This window comes from Camellia sinensis, chromosome 12, assembly GCF_055761805.1.
Source record: "Camellia sinensis isolate YWXY chromosome 12, ASM5576180v1, whole genome shotgun sequence".
NCBI lineage: Eukaryota > Viridiplantae > Streptophyta > Magnoliopsida > Ericales > Theaceae > Camellia > Camellia sinensis.
Window position 1 is genome coordinate 75,589,338 of NC_138972.1, and position 24,250 is coordinate 75,613,587.

General features: G+C 34.5%; 2 protein-coding genes and 1 long non-coding RNA gene across 5 annotated transcripts in view; all 3 read left to right on the top strand.

Moving 5' to 3' along the window:
* Positions 1-251: 251 nt before the first annotated feature.
* On the top strand, positions 252-7,150 carry LOC114276611 (uncharacterized). Of its 2 annotated transcripts, none has more exons than XR_014345810.1 (9): positions 252-940; positions 2,836-2,907; positions 3,306-3,380; positions 3,728-3,796; positions 4,252-4,375; positions 4,676-6,261; positions 6,419-6,533; positions 6,636-6,816; positions 6,916-7,150. It is a non-coding gene; the product is annotated as an uncharacterized LOC114276611 (long non-coding RNA). The 2 variants fall into 2 exon arrangements; XR_014345811.1 differs by having other exon boundaries at positions 6,419-6,498.
* A 6,232-nt stretch (positions 7,151-13,382) lies between these two features.
* The window catches only part of LOC145804574 (uncharacterized), a 41,271-nt gene continuing 30,403 nt past the window's right edge, over positions 13,383-24,250 (top strand). For both annotated transcript variants that reach the window (XM_082898979.1, XM_082898977.1), the window contains exons 1-3: positions 13,383-14,224; positions 14,606-14,699; positions 20,745-20,824. The gene's annotated coding sequence lies outside the window, so the exon portion shown is untranslated. The remainder of the gene's footprint in view (positions 14,225-14,605; positions 14,700-20,744; positions 20,825-24,250) is intronic.
* Positions 17,169-19,896, top strand: LOC145803671 (uncharacterized). The gene is made up of 6 exons (XM_082896988.1): positions 17,169-17,766; positions 17,848-18,084; positions 18,269-18,890; positions 18,995-19,082; positions 19,173-19,546; positions 19,620-19,896. The coding sequence occupies exons 1-6, from the start codon at positions 17,169-17,171 to the stop codon at positions 19,894-19,896; spliced, it is 2,196 nt and encodes a 731-aa protein (XP_082753114.1).

The window sequence follows — 24,250 nt, forward strand, 5'->3', positions numbered from 1 at the left end:
ATCTGATAAAATTTTTGAGATTTCTACCGTTATTCATAAAATATTAACTACTTTTTTCTTCATGAGCAATGCAGACACCCATACATGCATGTCCACATGGCTAACACACAACTTCGTTCTCTCCAAGTTCTTTGGAAAAAGGTCTCTTGTACTAAAAATGCCCAAATTGTTACTCCTTTTATTTTTTTTTTGATAGCCCGTATCTAGCTCAAATTCTTCATTTATATGGCATTAGACATATTTATTCCCACTCGATATGGGATGGGCTTCACATTGGTGGAACTTGACTAATTCACAATTAAGGAGTAATTATTCAATAATTTTGGAGCACTAAGCCAGTACACTTATACAATACTCTCGGATGATTTTCAAAGGTAAAGTATAAGTAAATTGTAACTAAGAAAATTCTATGAGAGAGTTTAAAGTATAATATTAATTTCTACAAACATTACAAAGTGAAAAATATTACCATTAAATGTGCAACTAGATAATCCTTGTTTACGTAATTGAATTAACACAAATGAAAAAATGAATAATATTAGGGAGCTGTTAAGATGTGCACGTTATAAAATAGTGCATATCATGTACACATTTGTTTTAAACCATTAGATATTTATAAATTAATCTCAACCATCAAATAATTTGATTGAAAATATTGAATACCGTCTCAACCGGTTACAATTTTGTTCACCGATTGTTGTATGTTCCACAAACTCTCTTCACTTTGTTTTCCCAAAACCCTTATTCTTCAGACCAATCTGAAGCTCCTATTCGCCCTCTTCAGACACGACTCCGGAGCTCTCTTCAGAGACGACTTCGAAGCTCCTCTTCGCCTTCTTCAGACACGACTCCAGAGCTTTCTTCGGACACGACTTTGAAGCTGTTCTTCGCCCTCGAAGACTATCCCGTGAACATAACGTGCCCTCGATTTCGCCTCAAGGTATCTCTCTCTCTCTCTCTCTCTCTCTCGCTCTCTCTCTCGCTGCAACTTTTTCTCTCCCTTTCTCCATCTCCATTCTATGAAACCCTACACTGAAATCCCCGTCTTCGAAACTGCCCCTTTCACCATTGTGAACTCACTAGGTTGGTTTATAAAATTAGGAAAATATGATTTGAATCGGTTTAGTTTTTTGATGTTTGTTTGCTTTGGTAGTTGTTTTGATTTCATATGTATATATATACTTGAAATTTGGCTTGAGTGAGTAAAATCTGATGTGTGGGTAATTGAATTTTGTACTCATGTAACTGATATAAGACTGTAATTTTTTATTTGTTTATTGAAATCTGTTTATGTTTGTAACAATTACTCTTGTGGTGGCTTGTTTTTCCTATTAGAAAGAAAATTACAGTGGTTTGGGATGTATTACCTTTAGCAATTGTTTGGGAATTGTGGAAAGTGAGAAATTAATGGATATTTTGATGTTACTGTGACTTAGTTGAATACCCATTTAGTTATTTTTGTTTTTTTTCTTCAAAAGTGTTAAAAAATTATCTCTAATTATTTCATCAAATCTCATGAAGGGAGAGTTATTTTTTTTATCAAATTGAGAACCAATAAAGTAAATTTGAATTTGATGAGAGAAAAAAAAAATGAAGCAGTGGAGATGGGTTTTCTTGATCAATTTGATGAAAAGGGGAATTTTGGATAAGATGAAGGTTTTTAAAAAGATTTTAATGAAAGCATTTGAGTAGTTCATATAAAGTCAAGTTTTTTTTACTCAAATTTGAAATCAAATTAGTTGAAAAGTTTGGTGAAAGGTTGGAGATGCTCTAAAATGGTTTATGAGTTACCTTGGAGACGATGAAATGCCAAAATTTGATAGGACTAAGGCCTAATTAGAAAATCTACAAGGTATTAACAATAGAATAAAAGTTATGAAATGATGAGATTTTTAAAACTATATGAGGACACCAATGTCTTACAACTATTTTTGGGATTCTATGTTTGAGGAGCAAATTATTTGTGCAAAGTTCATAGAAATTTAATTTAGCTACCAAGTTGTTATGATTTAAACTTCTAACTGACCGTGCAAAGAAGTAAAAATAGTGATATCTATAACTGGTGGTGTGATTTGTAGAATGTGTGTATCTTAATGTGTTGAAATAAACTAGCAAGACTGACAATTAAAAAGTAAGTTTGTGATGATCGGTATAGGTTGCTTGCATTGGGCTAGGTTGAGAAGCATGCATTGCAGGCATAAGATCAGTTTAAGTGTGATGCTTGTCTTTTATAAGAGCCTTGCTTCTTGGGCTCGAGCCTTTGGTTTTTTAAGCCGCAAGGTTTTGTTGTAAGCTGCTTTCCTTGATCTTCGAAGTGAGTCTTAATCCATAAGCCTCAACAGCCTTTTAAATTGATTGTGACATTGTTTGAAAATACAAAAATATGTATTAACTGTGAACATGGAGGTAATGCATCTTTTATTGATATGGCCAGCAAGGTAGGCAATAGAAAGCGCGCTTGCCTAGTAACATCATAATCATATGAATATTTTTTTTATGGGATCATCCACTTCTTTGTTCCACCATTTAGTGTTGTAAAAAAATGGCATGAATTAAAAATTGTCTAATTTGGTCTACTTTCGTTTCTATTCACAATTCGTATTCGAATTCAAGATTCAAGCATAACCTATCAATACTTATTGTTTAATTGACTCGCATGACATGGTGTACTAAACTATTAAATTTTTGTCATTTTTTCCTTGTTTTTCCTTTTTGTCCACAAATTCAAGATTCAAATACAATCTAAAGGTATTTTTGTTTAATTGACTCACATGGCATGGGGTACCAAAATCCGTTCTTTTTTCCTTTCTATCTGAATGATGTAAAATTCTGCAGGTTACTTGACAATAATAATTTATCAGGGCATCTTCCGCGAGAGCTCGCCAATCTGCCTAGTCTACTGATACTGTACGTTTTCTGCTTCTGTAGTTATTAGAATACAAAATCACTCTATTAGTTTCCTCATAAATGAATACAAGGTTGAGTACATTATATTTTGTATATGTGTTATACATCAAGAGCAGAGACCCCAATTAGGTGGGATATCTGGGATCTGAGGCTTTGTTGAGTTGGTGTGCACAATGCATCTGTAAAGAAGAATATATATATATATATATATACATGTGAATGTGAATGTGTATGGGTGTAAAAATAGCATGTCAGCCTCCATGAAGATTATCTCTGTAATATTGCTTTTGATTTTTTCTTCATTATGTTAATGAGGAAACCATGTTTAGCCTATTGAAGGAGCATAAAGTATCTTGTGTTTAATGCCTCATAAATTTTCTTCTTTTTTCATTTGGCAGTCAACTGGACAACAACCACTTTGATGGGGCTACAATACCAGATTCTTATGGCAACATGTCTCGATTGTTGAAGTTGTAAGTGCATATGCTTTTTTATGATTTTGTAAGTAAATAGAAAATGTTTAAGCTTGAGGCAAAGTGTCATGTTTATCTATTCTGTTTTTGCATGAGATGTAAGCCAAGAGGCAGGATGCTTTAGCTTCATAATGCCTCTTCTTCTTTTTTTCTTCTTTGATTTAAATAAAAAACTAAGCTACATTTAGAGGAGACAGAGTGTTCATGACACGTCAACTATCTATTGACTACCTTTCTTTTCCTTGAAAGCTTTATGCTCTTTTCTTATGAGATTGAGGAACATGCATATGCATATGTTTCAGTGCTTCTTGAGATTGCTTATGAATCAGTATTATTGACTGTATCAGGAGTCTTAGGAACTGTAGCTTGCAAGGACCAATCCCTGACCTGAGCAGGATACCACACCTTGCTTATATGTAAGTTCATGAGTAGCTATCAGATATTATGGCACTAATTACTTGCCAATTGGCTCCTCCAGACATTTTACGCATCTTTACGAAATCATTTTGTGTCTTATATAGTTAAAAGCCTCCATTTTTGTGTCTGCTATTATGGTAATATTCAATCTCTCCGATCGAATTTTGCTAGTCGGAGCCGTATTTTGTGTGATGGTACATCTTACCTATTGGTTGGTATCTTCATATCTTCAACCATTTTTCTGTCCTAATGGTGTATGTATCCATTATAGAGGTTTATTAGTGTAGAATCTTTCTTCACTTACCTGATTATAGCAATCAATCATATAGATATCTTGGACGCTCTCTGGTTGATGCTCTAGTTATGGAATTGTTCTTGACCAAAAAATAAAGTTTTCCCTAACAACCTCTTTATTAATTATTTTTTTTCCTGGTTGTTCTTTCAATTATCAAAGACATGCAGGAGCTCAAAGATTTTGCTAAAAGTCAAGGTGCTGTGTAGAATCTGAAGAATTGACCCACTGGGACATTAATTTCTGGAGTGAGAGACTTTGAGAGTCAAGTTATAACTTAAATGAGGTAGGCCCTCTCTCAATATGTCTTACAATAGTAACACGAATATCAAGTGAATTGCAAAAATGACCATGTTAATGTATCTGGCCTAACCATTTTGAAATTAAAATTTGATATTCAAGTATGAGCCTATATCCACAGCCAATTGGCTGCATCTACAACAGCCTCCACACTCGCATATATTCAGAGTTTGTTTTGGACTTATGAGTTTCAATTTTGAATATATGCCTAATTTTCTTGCTTGTCATGCTACTCTTTCAATGTTGGTTTTCTTAACTTTATTTTTGTTTCCACAAACTTCTGCAGCTCACAGCTGGACCTGTATGGATCTGTATGTTTTTGCAACACCTTATAGGATTACCTGGGATTATTATTTCTCTGCCCGAGACCATACTTTGAAATTTGAATCTTGGGAGGAAGAAGCAGACCATACTTTGTTTTTGTTCTTAAACCTGTGAGTTTGAAACACCAATAGGCAAAACAGTTTCAATGTAAGAAGGGCGTTTTTGGCAGCAGCCCTTTTAACCTTTTTTGAATTCAGCATGTAGTTTATTATGCCTATATAATAATAAAGGAAAGAATTAGCATTCTACAATTGCCTAAATTTTATTATTGTGGTTTTGCATGTCTCGGAATTTGGTAAATGAATTAATCTATACATTATATAAATGTTGAGAGGGGAAGGGGGTGCGATGAGTTCTTTGGCTCCGTCACTATGAGCTCAGCTGGGCTTGTTCAGTGTTGGTAGTGGCACTTCATGGTGAACTAGGTCGATAATAATTCAAATTCAAGTTGATTACTTTTGTGAGGAAACACTCTTCCTGCTGGGCTAATTCTCTTCTTTATATGAGAATACAACAACAAAATATAAATTGTTTCTGTATGGTCATCAATCTATTACAACCTTACGAGCATAAAACAAAGTTCCAGTTCCATATTGTCCTAAGCTTGATATACATTTTTGCTAATGTAATCCAGGGCTTACTGAACTTCGCATGACATCAAGCTTGCTCTCTTTCTTTTTCTTTTTTTTTTTTAAAATAAATTTCAAGTTGCTGGGTTCACCAACTATTCATTATCATTTGAAAATTCTATTGCAGAAATGTTCAATTTCTAATCCCCAGCAATCCATTAGAGCTGCTTTCAACTTGGGGGGAGCATGATACAATTGTTTTTCTGAAGAAAAAGTTGGAGATTGTGCCCCCTTGGCATGTTCTCTAATAAAATTTTCTTTCATGTTTATAAAAAAAAAAATGTGAAACTTTTAAGGATGATGTAGCAGGGTATATATGTTTATTCAAATAGGGTAGCTTTTCCATCGCATAAGGCATCAAATGGCATATCTAATGTTGTGGATTTAGCGTCACAAATTACAGAAGGATTTATTTGTTTAATATTTTTGTTTATGCTTTTTTACCAGTTTGGCATAATACTACTTGAGTTTAAGAACTTCAAGCTTGGTCAGGATTTGTGGTACTTTTAGGGTTTGAATAGGTTTAAAGACAGTGTGTAAAACCAGTGTGATACTCGTTGGTTTTAAGAGAGGGTTTTGTTATCACTAGAGTCATTGAGAGAGGGGCAAAAAGGATAAAGATGAAGACCAAATCAAGGACAGAGGTTAACACCGTGTATGGGGAGACAACCAAGATCAGCTTAACCATCCAAGTTCTAGAAATTGCACCTTTCACTTTTCTACATATTGTGGTTTTCTCTTCCAGTGCTTTTTGCAGTGCAGTTCTGCTGGTTTAGTGAGAACCTGAACATGTGATATGTGCCTAAGCTTCGTTAAACTATATATGTCATCATGGACATCAGGTTGCATTTCACTTGGTCAGAGGAGTGTTTGCAACTACTAAAGCTCATCGCATTTTGGTGGCAGGTCCTTGTCTTCGGTAAGTCATTGCAATCATTAAGTGTGCTCAATCTAAGGTATCCCCCATTGATGTAGAATCTCTGTGTCTTCTTGCAAATCCAATTCGAACTTCAGGGGATTTTTTCTTTTGTTTCAAACATTGTTAGTGGATGACAAGGTTACTTCTTTGTTTTCAGGGGGAATAATCTAACACAAAGATGATGCAGAGAGTCTTAAAAATGCCTTGGCTCATATGCCTACCTTAAAAATTCTGGATGTAAGTGACAATCCTCTTCAGGACGATGGAATCAAGTTAGTTTGATTTTTTTTAATGAAAATAGTGATATGTTCTTTTTTGTTGTTGAGTTGGGACAAAGTTTTGTCCAGTTCAGTCAGTCTTACAACTTGTTCCAGACTTTTCAGGAGTTTAATCCCCTACTTTGTTGAGATGTCTGAAAGGGACTCTCACTTTGCTGATTTGAAAGTGGAAAATTTGCGAGCCTTCATGTAATGGAGTGAGTCAACTTGTAGGTGTTCTTTCAACTTTAAAGAGGCCACTGGATTCTCTATCTATTGGAGAAAATGGCCTTGGCAGGTTAGTCTGGCTTATGTAGTTTCAGTCTAGCAGAGTTTAGACTTCCACTCTTGTTATTTCATTTCCAGATGTATTGGTTCTGATATTGCTGTCCTCCAGCAAAGTTGGAGCACCTTTGGGAAAATTTTTGGGCATAGGTATTCAAGCACTGGAAATTGAAGATATTGGGCTCGGTTCATCTGGCTTTCTGGAACTACAGAAAGAAATAGGAGAAGATTTGAAGCTTGTCTACATCAACATGAGGTTCTACTGATGCCTAGACTTATTCAAAACTTGTGTTGTAGCTTATTTCTGAAACATAAACTTGTTGATTAATATTGTATAGTAAAAACTGCGGAGGGATTGGCAATGATTATAATTTGCTAACTTTTTATTTTTTATTTTTATTTTTGGGTTAGTTTCTTTATTTTTTTATGACTGATTCCAGTGGTTTTTTGTAGGAGCATTGGCCAGTTTATTCCTTGAAATAAGCATTGGCCCATGAATGAGTTATCCAATATTTTGATGGTTTTTTAACATTTTTTGGGGTATGGTTTGTGGTTAAATATAAATAAGTAGGAAATGTTACAATTTAAATGTAATATTTTAACAATCTGGAAGAGGATGAAAGAGGAATTAAACTTGTTTGATTTGTTTTTAGTTTATGTGCTTCTGTATAGAATCTTTGACTTTTGTTTTTAGTTTAGCTAATAGTGCAATTTGACAATTAATCCTTATTTTGCAGATTTAGTGAGTGCAAAAGAAATTTATTTATATTTTTTCTTTCTATAAATAGACGGCCTTATTTTTTTAAAAATAAAGAGAAAAGATGGCGTTTTTAAAAAACGTCACTAAATGTCATTATATGATGTCAGCATATAACTGTAATAGAAAAGATGGCGTTTCTGGAAAAACGTCACTAAATGTTGTCATATGACGTCAGTATTCAACTGTTACGGTTTAAAAACAACGGATGTTTAAGAAATTGCTGCGTTTTAAAAAGCGCCGGCCAAAGTCGTTAGTGACATTTGATAAACATCATATACTTAAGATGGTGGCCGTATCTTCGACGCAAGTTACAAACATCACTTTATCCTTTAACGGCGTTTTGAGACTTATAGTGGCGTTTTTTCAAACGTCACTAATGCCAAAAATTCCTGCAGTGACTGTATCCTTGAAAATTCTAGTTATCCATGATACTAATAATTTTTTGGACTTTTGAACCAATCATTGACAAAAAATGTGCAGTGATTTATCAGGCAACAATCTTATTGGACCTATTCCTGCCAACTTTTCGGGCTTTCCTCTACTTCAGAGATTGTGAGCATTTTCGGGCTTTCTTGCCAACTTAGTCCATAACAGATAATCCTAGAACAGAATCATGTCATTATACTTGAAAATTGCCCCTTTTGTTTTGTCCCCCTAATAGCCTCATTTTAGATTTTTGAATTTTAACGTCAAATGCTTTAGTTGATGCAAAAGGGCCATTAAAAATCCTAGGGCTTTTTGTAGTTAATGCTTTTGTGGGTAGTATTGCTTTCTTCATTTTGCTTTTTTCTTGTTATCCTAATGGTTGCCTCCTGTTAGTTTATTTGTACACTTCTGAATTTCCTTCACCTACATTTTTTTGTAGAATTTTCTAGTACATTAATATATCTAAATCATTAATTTTATAATTGTTATAAATTGAAACGTCAATTTTATTGAATAAGTGCTAATGGTTAATTTTTTTTTTCTTTTTTTACAGATTGCTTTTGCATGGACTATTGTGGATGTGTACGAAGAGCATTTGTTCTGTATATGGAAGACATTTATTTTGAAACAATTCTCTGTTTTGAAAATCTAATGTTTTTGTATGTAATATTTAATTTAAATGGATTATACTTGGTTTGTATGGATTTATATGATATTTAGAATATGATGTTACAAGTTAAAGTTTTTGAATAGTTGATAATGAAATGAGTATTATTGATAATGGATTTAGATTATAATTGATAGATGTATTATTCTGTATACGTACAGGTTGCAGGTTGCATTGATAATGAAATGTATATAATTTAAAAATTAAGGAAAAATATTCAATTTGTGCATTTTAAAAAAATTAATAAATAGAGCTTGAGCTTTTGGCTATTAAACATTTAGTAGCCAAAAAATAAAAATGAACTTATTGGCGACAAAACAGTTAGTAGCCAAAAAAATGGAAGTTTTTGGCGACTAAAAAATTGATAGCCAAAAAATTGAAGATTGAAAATATTTTCTTTTTGGCGACTAAATATTTTCTTTTTGGCGACTAAATATTTTCTTTTGGGCGACTAAATTTTTAGTGGTCAATTTGTGACTTTTGGCGACAAAAAAAAATTTAGTCGCCAATACCTTTCCCAACAATCATCTTGCGACAAAACTGGCGACCAAAAAATTTAGTCGGTAAAAATCTTCAGCGACTAAAAAAATGACTTTTGGAGACTAAAAATTTAGTCGCCAAAAGTGTAATTTGTTGTAGTGTATCTATTTTGAAGTGGGAAAACAAAGTTTTCTAAGTGATCAAAGTAGGAATGTTATTTTTTTAAATTCTACAGTTATCTTCAGAAGTTAGCAAATCGAACTAAAAAATAAGAAAAGACAAATAATATAGGGACTAAGGTGGATACAATGACAAACAATATATATCTAAGAATAAAATGAGTGATGGTAAAAAGGTAGTGACCGACTACGAAATAATAGGCAACAGTTATAAATGTGTCAAAGTCATTTATACCCAACGTCATCATTTGGACATAATGACAACATAACACTAGTAGTGGCAACGATGCTATTATAATAGCCTAAGTCGATGATGATAGTTGTGTTTCAATGGATCAAAAGGCATGATTAATTGAAGTTGGTAGCAATAACATTGTTGTCTAATTCACTAATAATGACAAGGAAAGAAAGAACGAGAGTCGATGAGATAGTCATAGCAACAACATTTTAGGTAACATTAACATTGACGATAATGGCTGTGTGTGTGAGAGAGAGAGAGAGAGAGAGAGAGAGAGAGAGAGAGAGAAAGGGAGAATTGTAAAACGAGAAACGTAGTTAGAGTGTCATGCGTTTTTGTCAGTGATAATGTTTGAGGTAATGAAAACACAACAACAAAATTACACATAAATGGCGACCGATCAACCAATCAATTACTGTTCGAATATTGACTAAATTGATATTAATGATTAGGCTTTTACTAATTGATTGGGAACTATGAATAAGTTGGGAATTAATTGGTTTAGTGTGGCTTATGAAAACTAATTGATTATTGAATCAATTAGGTTTATTATATAAAGGATCCCTACAATCAATAGTGATATTTGAATATCCCTTATATTCCAATGGATTGTACAATCAATTGTGATAGTTCAAAACTCTAGCCACTAATCGATTGTTTAATCAATTGTGGTCTTTCAATCCAATCGATTTTGCAATCAATTATGATTTTCCATTCACTCCAATATGCTATACCAATTGATTACACAATCAATTGTGTTTGAAATTTTAAAAGTTATGATGTTTTGTTAATGTTGTTATGATTTTCTGGACAAAATTACAACCAACATGATATGTTATGATTCATTGATAAAAGTTATGATAGTTTGTTAATGTCGTTATGATTGTGGGAAAAAAAGTTATACTTAATGTGTTATGGTTATGATTCATCAGTAAAAGTTATGACTTGTACCACCAAAAGTTATGATTTGTCATGGTGAATCATAATAAGAAATGTTATGATTCAAATGTTATGATAATTAATTAGAAATAACTATATTTGTTATGAGTTGTCATTATATTGTTATGATTTATAGTGTCTTTGTTATGATACTTTGGTGAATATTATGACATTGTTATGATTCATTGTAGTATTGTTATGATATTTGAAAAACGTTATGATTCTTTCATGTAACCTGTTAAATGACCTGTTTAGCAAGTTACTTTTTATGACGTGGCACAATATGAACCACACAATAAGTGCATATCATATGCCCTTTTAAAAGGTGCACATTGTAGACTTTTCCATAATATTATCATAAAAAGTATGTTCTATTTTAATGGTTGAAATAGGTAAAAAATTAATACATTATGAATAAATATACTAATAAGAGAACAATTTTTTGACTTTCTATTTTTACTAACACTTGGCAAATAAGTTTTTATCAAGCTTATGTTTTCCAATTGATAGGGGCTGTTTTAAATATGACTTATAAGTTGATTTTTTTATTTATCATAGAAAGACGTGTAAAAAAGTGGAGAGGTAATATAATAGAAATAAGTTAATAAGTCAATAAACAACTTATTTTGTTGAAAAAAGGCCTAAGATTTGTCTTACTTGGTGAAATTCACGAAACAAAATTTATTTGCAAACTTAGGCCTCATTTGGAAACAGGCTATTTTAATATTTTTTTGACTTTTTGACTAAAATATTAGGTAAAAAAAATTAGTATGTTTGCAATGACTTTTTTTGATTTTTTTACGAAAAGATATGCAAAAAATAGAGAGAAAAATGAATCTTTCACTTTTTGGTATATGTTATAAATTTTTTGATTTTATTAATAATTTTTTGACTTTTAAGCTAAAATAGGTAGATACCAAACGAGGCCTTATAAATATTCTCAATTTTAAAGAATCTATAATTATCCCTAGGATCCAAACATGGGCTGGGAATGAGCAATTTCATTATATCTTCCTTAAATTGTTGTTTAAGGCCTTGTTTGTCATAACTTAAAAAAGTCAAAAAGTCAAAAAGTTATCATCCTATTTAAGTCATATCATCTTATTTAAGTCACATCACTTCTTTACTACATTACTTCAAACCCAACCAATACTCAATCTATGTTTTATAAAAAGTCAAAAAGTATACTTATTTAGATCATCTCAAACCACTCCTTAGTATAATTATAAAAATATCAACTTGAAAATTATGCTTCATGATAATACGATTTCTTTGATGCACTCTTTACCATTAGTGGCGGAGACAGAGATTTAATATAGAGGGGACACATATTAATCATAATATTAAATTTTTTTTCTCCCATAACAAGTAACAACGATATTATTAAATTTATACATTTTTATTTTTATTTTTATTACAATTATCTTAAGGTTTATATTAACATGACTTATAAATCCGCAATCAATAACTAAATTCTATTAATTAAATAATCAATAAGTTCAATCCTATCAACCCAAAAAAAAGTGTCCCACAATGAGGAGAAATAAACAACTAAACAAATTCCATAATAAGAAATGAATTATTAATTTATTCAATTCTTGTCTTGACCTATCAATTAAAAGTGTACAAGAATAATAAAAATAATAAAATACAAAAAATTTAAAATTTTAAAAATACAAAAAATTTTACATAATTTAAGAATGGTCACTATTAAATTTTATAAAGAATAAATAATACATAATCTTTATTTATATGAATAATAATATAAATATTGAAAGTTTAGATGGCACGTGACCCCCCAAGCCTTAGGTGGCTCCTGTAACCACATACCCCCCTCAAAAAAAAATAAAAACGTAATAATGATGCACCAACTGCCAATCCTTATAATAAACATAAGTAAATTTCGCGTCAACCCAATTCTTCAACATTAGCGTTCATAATTATAAAAGATTTATAAAAAGAGGTTTTACATGCGAATATACATTTAACGATGTTAATACATGAATATATAGCATATAACATAACTATTCAAGAGTAAATAAATGCCTTCAACGGCTATAAAGTTTAAGGTTTAAGTCCGGTTATACAAAATGGTTGCTTGAACACACACATATATAGCCATTGGCTTGTGTAGACATCCTATTTTGACCGACCCTAAGACTTGGACCCTTTCATTTGACCACCCATGATGAAAATCAAATTGAAATTTTAATCTCAAACCTTATGCATTTTGGCCATCACTAATATTTTATTAATTTGTAGCATTTTATAATTTTATACATTTTTATATAAATTTTTGTGCGTGTACATTCGTTTTAGGTGTGTTTTATATAAATTGATAAATATTTTATAAAAATATATATATATATATATATAATAATAAAAAATACAAAAAAAAAATAAAATAAAATAAAAAAATAAGAAAATAAAGAAAAGAAGACAAAAAAAAGAGTAGATATAACGTGGGGTGTATGGTCAACGATGGTGTTTCTTTTGGTGGGGGAGGGGAATATTTTGTTTACAGAGAGAGGTTCAAAGCCATGTGAAACCAAAAAAAAAAAAAAAAATCACCATTTCTCTCTTTCAGTTAAAAGAAAAAAAGAGGGAGAGGGTGATCCATTTAAAAAAGAAAAGTTTGTAGAAAAAGGTGAGGGGGGCCTGTGTGTGAGATGTTTTTAGAGGGGGGGTCGGCAGAGAGCATTTGTTTGAAAAAAAACAAAAAAACAAAGAGAGTGAGTGGAAAAGGAGGTCAAAAAAAAAAAAGAGAAAAAAAACAACGAAGGGAATCCGAGGGGGGTGGGGTGGTTTGGCTAAAAATGATCATCATCTCTACTCTCTCACTGGCTTTTCGTTGGTGATAAAAAAAAACAAAAAAAAGAGCTCAGCAGAGAGCAACGGAGAGGGGCTGTTAGGAAAAGAAAACATACACACAAGGCACTATCTCTCTTACTCTCCAGCCTCGGCATGCACACGCATATACCATAGAGGCCAAATCTCGCCAACCACTGCCCCTCTTGCGGCACCACCCCAGTCCCATACCCACTCTGCACCGAGCCACCACCTCTGCACCGAACCACCGCCATCAACTCTCTCCCCTGCATGGCCTGAAACAGCAGGCCACCAACACCACAAAAACCAGACCCATTCCTCAAACCTGCTGGCTGCTTGGCCTTCAATCTCTCTCTCTCATCACAGATTCACACGGGGTTATGACAGACATACACGTGATGGATCGATTGGACTACAGAGACCAATTGTTTTTCTCCAAACTTATTTGAAATGAGTGAAAGATGGAGATTCAAGCTTCGCATGGCGATGGGGCTGGCTGGTTTTCATTGAGTCACCCTCTCTCTCTCTACTTTCTCTCTCTAAAACTATTATATATCTATCTCTCTCTCAAACAGTAGGGGATGGGAGTTCGAACGGTAAGTATGATAGGGATAAAGGTGTGAATTTTCAGGTTATTGTTCGATGCAGGCCACTAAGTGAGGATGAAACGAGATTGCACACGCACGTTGTGATTTCTTGTGAGGAGAATAAAAGAGAAGTGCTGGCAATTCAGAACATAGCTAATAAGCAGATTGATAGAACAAAAGGACTTGTATGATCAAGCTGTGTCTCCATTAGTGTTTGAATTTCTTGAGGGCTATAACTGCACTATTTTTGCCTATGGTCAGACAGGAATGGAAGGAGGAGGAAGGAAAAAGAATGGTCACTTCCCAAGCGATGCAGGTGTCATTCCCAGGGCTGCTCGTCAAATTTTTGATATATTAGAAGCTCATAACAGATCTGTCACTACAAGAAATCAAGGTTTTAAAGAAAAAATTTTAAGAACAAAATCTATAAAAATTATACTTTTAAAGACAAGATAAAGGAATTTAAAAAAAAGAAATACTTAATCATATTATTTTATTTTTAAAACGAAGCTATTTGGTTGCAAATGAGTTAATGACTTTTTGCACAACTCTTTAGTTGGCTGCCAATAAACCTAACTCATAGATTTTTTTATTATATTTTCACTCTTTGCACAATTGTAATGGGGATTTCATTTCCTCTCCACACCCCTCTCTCTCTCATCCCTAATTTCATTGTTGATTTCATCCTTGCTCTCAGAGACTCTGATCGGTGGTTTGTGGATTTCGTCCCCGATAGTTTCGATCCCTAATCTGATCTCTCTCGACAGTTATTTCAGCTATTTCAATCACAGGTTTGATCGATTAATCGATTATTCGTTTGAGCTAAAATTTATACGAAATCAATGATGTTTTTATATCTTCGATTCATTCATTTTTAGTTCATTTCTTGTAAATTTACGGTTGAGAAATTTAGACGAACAATCGTCGTTTTTTGATACTTTTTCCGCTTCTCACAGTTCAGATTTCTTTTTGTTTATTTCGGCATGACATTGATTCGAGAGATTGTGTTTCTTCAGTTTGTTTGCTCAGAACTCGTATTGTTTGGTTTCAATTTATACTTGAATTTGGTTTTCCGAACATTAGGATCTATTATTGTAACATTGATCTGTGGTTTTTTTTTTTTCTAATTATTTTAGAGAACAAATTATTTTAGTTCTAAGTGACATGGTTCTATTTTTAGATAAACTTTTACTCAAATTTATCTGGCAATCAACTTTGACATAGTTCAGATTGTAGGAAGAGGTGAAGATTGGGTTCCATCTTTTGATCTTGAGCTGTTCTACTTACACAATTTTATTTATACTAGCGGTTGCCACACGCGATACGTATGCTATTCAAATAAATAAAAATAAAATAAAAAATTTACTATATATTATGTGGTAGTCAAGTGGTAAGAGTCTTATTCATTTGATATAAGTCTAAGGTTCAAGTCCCCACCACTCATCTATCTTTTTTTTTATTTTAAATAAAAAAAATGAACACGTGGCAGCATAAAAAACAAAGCTTCAAGACACCGTAAGAGGTGTTCACTTTATAATAGTATAGAAGATAGATAGATAAAAAATGAAATATTGATAGGTTTCTATAGTTTGTTTCTCTTAACTTCTGTACTACTCTACATGTCAAACAAAACATGAACTGTTCCACGCCATTATAATTTGAATGGATTATGTAAAGTTGTTTTGGGAATTGATTATTTTAATTAGCTTTTTAGCATTTTACGAAAAAACCTACAGAAAAGGAAAGAGAATAGTTGATTTTTTTGTAGTGACTTTTTGGCTATTTAGTATGTTGCAAAATTAAAGTATGAAGCCTACTACATAACAGGGGAACTCAAAGATAATAACAAACAAAAATTTAACATTAATAGGATAGAAAATTGATGTCATTAAAACTTAAACATACAATAAAATGGAAAGAAGAAACAGTTTTGAACTCACTAATATGAATTTTAAGCAGGTATGCTATTAAGCATTAAATAAGAAACAAGATGAGACTAACAACCATCTTAACACAAGCAACCACACAGAGCTTGTTTGGGAGTTGGCTTTTATAGTGGTTTTTTAATAAAGTTTAGCCATTTATTAATTCTAATTGGAGTCAGCTAAGTCATGCAGTCTTTAGTTTAATTTGTATTGGTTGTATTAATGGATTTAATTTGTATTGGTTATATTTAAGCTGGAGTTAGATTTAATTTGTATTGGCTTGCATTAAATAATATTATACTTCATTTGGGTTATGTTTAAATGTTAATGACTTGTTTATTTTAATTATTTATTATTGATTGACATCCAGTTGTAGCATCATATTTCATATTTTTAGTATATCCTATTTTTTAAGCTTTTGCCCCTTTTTTTTTTTTTTTCCCCTTTAGTTCTTTTGCACCATGGATAGGAGTTGGATGCAACTTCATAACAGAAGGTCACCTCAGTACATTGATGGGGTGAGGGAATTTATCTTGTTTGCTCATGATCATATGAAACCAGGTGCAGATAAGATTTGGTGTCCATGTTATAGATGCAACAACCATATTCAAAAAACCATAGAAGAAGTTGAAATTCATTTGTATGCATATGGGGTGGTCACGATTTACACCATGTGGGTGTATCATGGGGAAGGTTATGAGTTGAATGACAATGATGACTCACAAAATGAAAATGACGAATATCTCGACAATGTGATAGAGAAGTCAAATTGCCCCAATACTGAGGTGCGAGAAGTTATTCATGACATACGAAGTGGAACAACCACATTTGGTTATGTGGGAGAAGCATCTAGTAGTCGTAATCCCAACTTACCTAGTAGTTGTGGTGGAGAAACAAATAAATTTGCAAGATTAATGAGGGATGCGGCGCAAGATTTATATCCGGATTGCCAACGATTCTCCAAACTATCATTCATGGTTAAGTTGCTACATCTAAAGATATTTAATAGATGGAGCAACAAATCACTCACGATGTTGCTGGAATTGTTGAAGGAGGCACTTCCCATTAGTGAAACGCTTCCATGCTCTTATAATGAGGCTAAACAAATAATTCGAGATTTGGGCCTCGACTATCAAAAAATACATGTATGTAAGAACGATTGAGTACCTTTTTTGGAAAGAGTATGAAAATGAAAATGAGTGTCCTACTTGCAAAGCGCCAAGATACAAAGTTCGTAAAGGTAAAGGTAAAAAGATCCCTCACAAGGTTCTGCGATACTTTCCTTTAAAACCAAGGCTACAAAGGCTATTCATATCAAGGAAGACGACTACTGATATGAAGTGGCACAAGGATAAACGTGTAGAGGAGGAAAATGTATTGTGTCATCCGGCTGATTCTGAAGCATGGAAAGACTTTGACAAAAAGCATGAGTCATTTGCTAAAGATCCGCGTAACGTTAGGCTCGGATTAGCTAGCGATGGTTTTAACTCGTTTGGAAACATGAGTAATTCATATAGCATATGGCCGGTTTTTCTTGTCCCATACAATTTACCACTATGGAAATGTATGAAGGATCCATTTTTTATGATGCCTTTGCTTATTCTTGGGCGTAGGGCTCCCGGGTTTGACATTGATGTGTTTTTACGGCCATTGATAGATGAGTTAAAGGCGTTATGGGAGGTAGGGGTAGAAACATACGATGCATCAAATGGCCAAAATTTTCAATTACGTGCCGTATTGTTATGGACCATCAATGATTTCCCTGCATATGGTAACCTATCCAGTTGGAGCACCAAAGGGAAATTGGCTTGTCCTTCATGTAATGAGGATGCATCTCACCAATACTTGCATCATTGGAAGAAAACTTGTTACACGAGACATCGTCGTTTTTTGCCGCATAATCATGTTTTACGAAAAAGCAAAGCATTCAATGGTGAGCCAGAGCGTAGATCGGAACCCAAGTTGTTGTTTGGGGAGGAGGTTTTGGGATAATTGGAGCATCTTGACTTGACAGTATTCGGGAAGATAGATGAACGTAGGAAGAAGCGAAAACGTTCTCCTCAATATTTAAATTGGACAAGGAGAAGCATCTTCTTTGAGTTACCTTATTGGAAAACCCTCAAAGTTCGCCACAACCTCGATGTTATGAACATAGAAAAAAATGTATGTGATAGTGTGATGGGAACATTGATGAACGTTGATGGAAAAACCAAGGACTCATACAAGTCTCGTCTTGATCTAGTGGCTATGGGTATAAAGCCTGAATTACACCCAAGGCAAGTAGATGGAAAAACCTACCTACCCATTCCTTGCTTCATGCTCTCTCTAACTGAAAAAAAGGAGTTTTTGTGAATTCTTGAGTACAATTAAGTTGCCAGATGGCTATGCATCAAACATATCACATTGTGTGAGCACTAGTGATTGTCGAATTACAGGGTTGAAAAGCCATGATTGCCATGTTATCTTGCAAAGATTTCTTCCTGTTGCCCTACGTGGATGTTTGAAAAAGGATGTGAGCAAGGCTTTAATTGAGCTTTGCTTGTTCTTTAAGGAGTTATCGGCAAAAACATTGAGAGTTGATGTCTTAGAACAACTTGAGAAAGATATTGTTTTAATTTTGTGCAAGCTTGAGAAGATATTTCCACCATCTTTTTTCGATATTATGATCCATTTATGCGTACACTTATCACGTGAAGCAATCCTTGCAGGACCGATGCAATACCGGTGGATGTATGCATTTGAGAGGTACATGCATATTCTTAAGGGCTATGTGTGTAACAAAGCCCATCCAGAAGGCTTTACTGTTGAAGGTTACATTGATAATGAGGCTCTTACCTTTTGCATTATGTACTTCAACGAAGGTGAGACAAAATTTAATAGACCAGAGCGGAATTATGATAGGCCTATTAAAGCTACACAAGATGGAAATATTTCTGTATTTAAGCAAAAAGTACGTGGAATAGGAGCTGCAGGTAATGATGTGTTGAATTTAAAAGATTTGAAGAAAGCTCGATGGTATGTGTTGAATAATTGTGATGAAGTTCAACCGTATGTGAGGTAAGAAACCACCATATGATTATATTCACTTGAAAATTTTTCATTGTGAATTCTACTATTTTCACAACTATATGTGTCAAATAATGTTGTGTAATAATTTATAGGCAATACATGGATGAACTTGAGAGACAAGGTTTGAGAAATGTGCAAGAGAGGTTGGAATCAGAGTTTCATACATGGTTTCTAAAATACGTAAGAGCTATAAATTTTTAACCTTATTTGTGCATTTAAATAATGTAGCTAAGTATATGCTAATACATTTCACATCATAAATGGAATTAGGTCACAAAGCAAAAACTTGAACGGACCATGGACGCTTCCAATCAACTTATGAACCTAGACCGAGGTCCTGATAGTCGAGTGACACGACACAGTGGTTGCATTATCAATGGGACCATATTTCACACTCAAGATCATGACATGAACCGAAAAACTCAAAATAGTGGTGTGGTTGTTAAGGGTGACCATAAAGGAGAAGCTATTGATTTTTATGGAGTTGTTAGAGATATAGTCGAGTTGAAATATCTAGGGAGAAATCGGGTGTTCCTCTTTAAGTGTGATTGGTGGGATGTTGGCAATGAAAAAAATGGAATGAAATTTGATGATTATAAATATGTTAGTGTGAATGTTACAAGAGCTTGGTACAAGGATGAACTGTTTGTGTTAGCATGCCAAGCTGTACAAGTGTTTTATATGAAGGACATGAAATTTGGTAACAATTGTACAAAGAATAATACCTCGGGTAATATATGACATTCTAGTGAAAAGGGATGAAGAGGAAGAGAAAGACGAAGAGGAAGAAAAAGACAATGATGAACCATACCAAGAATTTGAATCATTTGGTCTTGGAAATGCAGTGCACATGGATGATCAACCCATAGAATTATGCAAAGAAGACATGGAAATGATATGTGTTGATATTGATGGCGAATTCCATGAGGAGAATCTTGAAAATGATGAAGTCAATGATGATATGATTGATTATGATAGTGATGATAGTCAATGAAATTTGCTACTATTTAATTTTGTAAGGCTTTTGAAATTCTGTATATATTGTTTGATTTCGTTGGAAATGCCCCTTTTTTATACTTTCAGTTATATAGGTTGAGTGAAATTAATGTTGTTCTTTTTCTATGTGTTGAAGAGTTCTTGAATTGCCAATATGAATCTTATTTATTTTTTTCAAAAATACAAATCTACTTGATGTTATTTACTGAATGTGCCATTTTACTAAGGATATTTTGCATCTTTGAATATTAGTTGTGAAAAGGTCTCCTTGCAATTATGCTTAACTGGAAGTCTGGGACTAAGGAGTGATGATGAATCCACAGGAGTAACATATTTGCATGAATGCTAATGTATAATTAAAGATTACTCTGCAAAACCCTGTTATTCTGTGTGCTTAACAGTTGTAGTAGTTTCGTTTAAAGTTTCCAAATGTTGACTAATTTGGGCAATTGAATTACTTAAACAAGAGAGTGGTTATTAGCCTAGCTTGGAGACCCTCCTAGAGTGATCTGGGTGGCATGTTATATGAATATATATTATCATTATGGTATGAAAATATATATACTCAAAGGAATATTCTTATCTCAAGTTGCATCGAATTAATATTTATAATATTACCAATAATTTACTCAGTTTGATATACTACTTTCTTCTTATAATTTTCCTATAAGGAGTAATTTGATCCACGTGAAAGGTGGTTAAAGAAAGAGGCAGTTTGGTAACTTGCGTTGTGCATAATCCACTATATGATTTGTCCATCTGATGACACTTCTGATTGGCAGTGAAACTTGGACCAGATCTGTTGGAATGTTATCAAATGTAATTATTTTTCTTTCTTAATGGCAGGACTATCTTGCAGCACTGGCAACAACTGACTTGGCTTATAGTGTCATCTTAGACCATACTCTTGCGAAAAAGGAGCGTAGGTTTGTACCATGTGCTTAGTTGTACTACTGTTAATTTATTTTATTTTATTTTTGTTGGTAAGATACATGTAATCCTATGTAGTTCTTTGAGTATGCGAATTTTCATTTTCTATTATGATTTTTACACAGAATTTGAAGTTTCTGTTGAAATAATTTCACTTGAACAAAATGGAACCTAGCACACTTCTTACAAAAAACTCTACATGTTATATCTTGGCATTCTGATGATGACAAGCTTTATGCACTGCATGATTCTGCTTAATTTCTGGTTACTTGTACTAAATCTAATGGTATATACTGTTTATTAATATATATGCATAAGTATGTATGAAGTGTAGAAATATATGATATATAGCTCAGTGGTTGAAGACTTGGAGGCCAAGTTTGAGATCAGAGGGTCGAAACCCCATATCCATGCATTTTGTGTTTTTTCTTTCTTTTTGCATGTTTTGAGTACGTGTGCTGACGTCAGCAAATGGAATATGCCTTCTTAGTAACGGCATATTCCCACTGACAACTGCAAGTGGAATATTTCCCACATATATATATGTCGTATATGTCCGTATATAGCTATGCATATACCGTATGTCTATGTGTATATATCTGTATGCATATACCGTATATCTTTGTCATATACCATATATCTCTGTCATCTACCGTATGTCTCTGTGCATATACTGTATATCTCTGTGTATATATCCGTAGATGTCTATGTATATATCCGTATATGTCTATGTGTATATGTCTGTACATGAATCTGTGTATACCATATATGTCTGTGTATATGTATACTGCATATTTGAGTGTGTCTCCGTAGATGTATAGTTTGCCTGTGTATGCTTGTATACGCATTGGTATTTTGTATATGGTATATGTATACGGTATTTGGCTCGAATTCTGTGCATCTATCGTATAATAATCTCATTCTGTGCATCTATTGCACAATAATCTTACTTCGAGCACCCACCACACAAATTTCAATTTAATTACGCTATCTTGGCATCGCACTGCCTTATGCATTTCAATTTAATCGCGCTATCTTGCGCAATGAATTGTCTTGTGCAATTTCGAATTCAATCGTGCTATCTTGCGTATCACACTGTCTTATGCATCAAGGAATTCACAAGACAGTGCGATATGCATCGAAAGGCCGTAAAGGCATTACAAGGAATTCATAGTGGTTATGACGCATGCGAAAGGCCGTTTTCTGGATGTCCTCCTTCCAAACTCTCAAGTGATGGTACCCCAACCTCAAGTCTATCTTCGAGAAGCAACGAGACCCTCTAAGTTGGTCAAATAAATCATCTATTCTGGGTAGAGGATATTTGTTCTTAATGGTAACTCGATTCAACTTGCGGTAATCAATACATAACCGCAACGACGCATTCTTCTTCTTCGCAAAGAGAGCCGGTGCTCCCCAAGGTGATGTACTAGGGCGAATGAAGCCCTTGTCTAAAAGTTCTTAGAGTTGAATCTTCAACTCATGCAGTTCAGCAGGTGCAAATCTATAAGGTGACATGAAAATCGATGTCGTGCTAGGTACTAAGTCAACTGAGAACTTGATCTCCCAATGAGGTGGCAAATTAGTAAGATCCTCGGAAAAGACATCTGAGTATTCACAAACTACCATTGGCAATTCAACACGGACCCCATTACTCTCACTACCCAAGAGTATTGCAAGGAGACAACTAAACTCGCCCTTACCACGAGGGTCAAAAACTGACGACAAGACCCTATCAGCTCGATCCCCCAGAAAATAAAAATAGTCACCACTCGAGGTGCACACTGTAACTCTCTAACGATGACAGTCAATAATAGCATGATACGAAGATAACCAGTCCATTCTTAAAATGACATCAAAACCCGACACGTCTAGCAACACAAAAGCAAATGGAAGTCAGTGCCCAGCAACCTCTATCTCACAACCACGACATCCTTGGTCTAAGTCAACCATACCCCAATTGGTGACTCTACCCTGAGCGGAGACGCTAACCATGCCACACCTAACCCCAATATAGACGCAAAAGTAGTAAATATAAATGAATGTGACGGACCTGTATCTATCAACACATTAACTGAAGAATTACACACAATGAAAATACCTCTCACAACTAAGGATCCTAATAACTGCTCTGGCGCGGTAATAACATACGCGCGCCCCTGTGGCCTCTGATCAACCTGCTCATCTCTTAGAGCATAGGCATGCTACACTGGTTAAGCCGAAGCAGCTCCCTGATTAGCTCGTGAAGTCTGAACTAAATGAGCCTGCTGGTGGCTCTAAGTCTACCTCGACCCTAATGTGCCAAATGCGCCTCCCAACTGCGGACAAGCCCTCCTCATGTGCCCCGACTGGCTATACTAAAAACAAGTAGGCCCTTACCTTCTACTCTGGGACTAACCCTGAGATTGAGTAGGTGGTGGTGGCAGTAACATCTACTGTCCTCCATTTGTGGGCTAGAATTGGCCTTGTGACCCAATTGACCACACTTGAAACATGAGAAACTACCTATTGCATTCTTCCCCGAGCCCGCACTAGGCAAAGGAAAGGTAGATCTAGACTGCTATGACTGGGGTTGGGATGAAAAGGTGCCGCTGTTCTTCTTATTGGGTCTATAATCCCCCTATGACTCTTGGCCCCTAGACCTCGAACTCCGAAGTCTCTCCTTTTCGGCCTGCACAGTAATCTCGACATGTGTTGCCGCCTCCACAAGACGGTCATAGTTCCGAATCATATTTCCGTCAACCTTGAACAAAATCTTAGTTCTCAACCTCTTCTCAAATTCTATGCAACAGCATTCTTCCGTTGCCACCTACTTCGGTGCAAACCGGGACAAACTTGTGAAGGCCGCCTCAAACTCGGCCACAGATAGGTTAAGTTGCTTGAGGTCTTGAAACCCTTGCCTCAATCTCTCCCTAGCAGCAGAAAGTAGATACTTGTCTTGGAAAGGAACCACAAAAGCTTCCTCTGTTGGTTCCACTCTACCCTTGGCGAATTTCCATCATTGGCTCGCATCTCCCTTGAGGTAGTAACTTGCTAGAGTCACTCTTAGCTCACTATCTTCGATGTGAAGCATCTCAAATGTCTTCATCGTTTATTCGAGCCACTTATCTGCTTTCTTGGGCTCGAGGCCACCATGGAACTCATCTGGCTTAGCCCGCAAGAACTCTCTTGTGAGAAAACTCACCCTTGACTCCACGGTGTTCTCTCGGGCATGGTTCTCCGCTCTTAACAAATTCATTGATTCCTTTAAGGCCCCCATCATTTCTCGGGCTAGGGCCCCCATTGCAACTTGACCCGCTTGCTCTAGAATCCCTACTTGCCCGGCCACATTAGTTTGGCCCGCTTGCTCGGCCACATTAGCTTGGCCCGCTTGCTTGGCTGCATTAGCTTAGTCGAACCCTTCCTCTTGCACCAGGACCTCATGA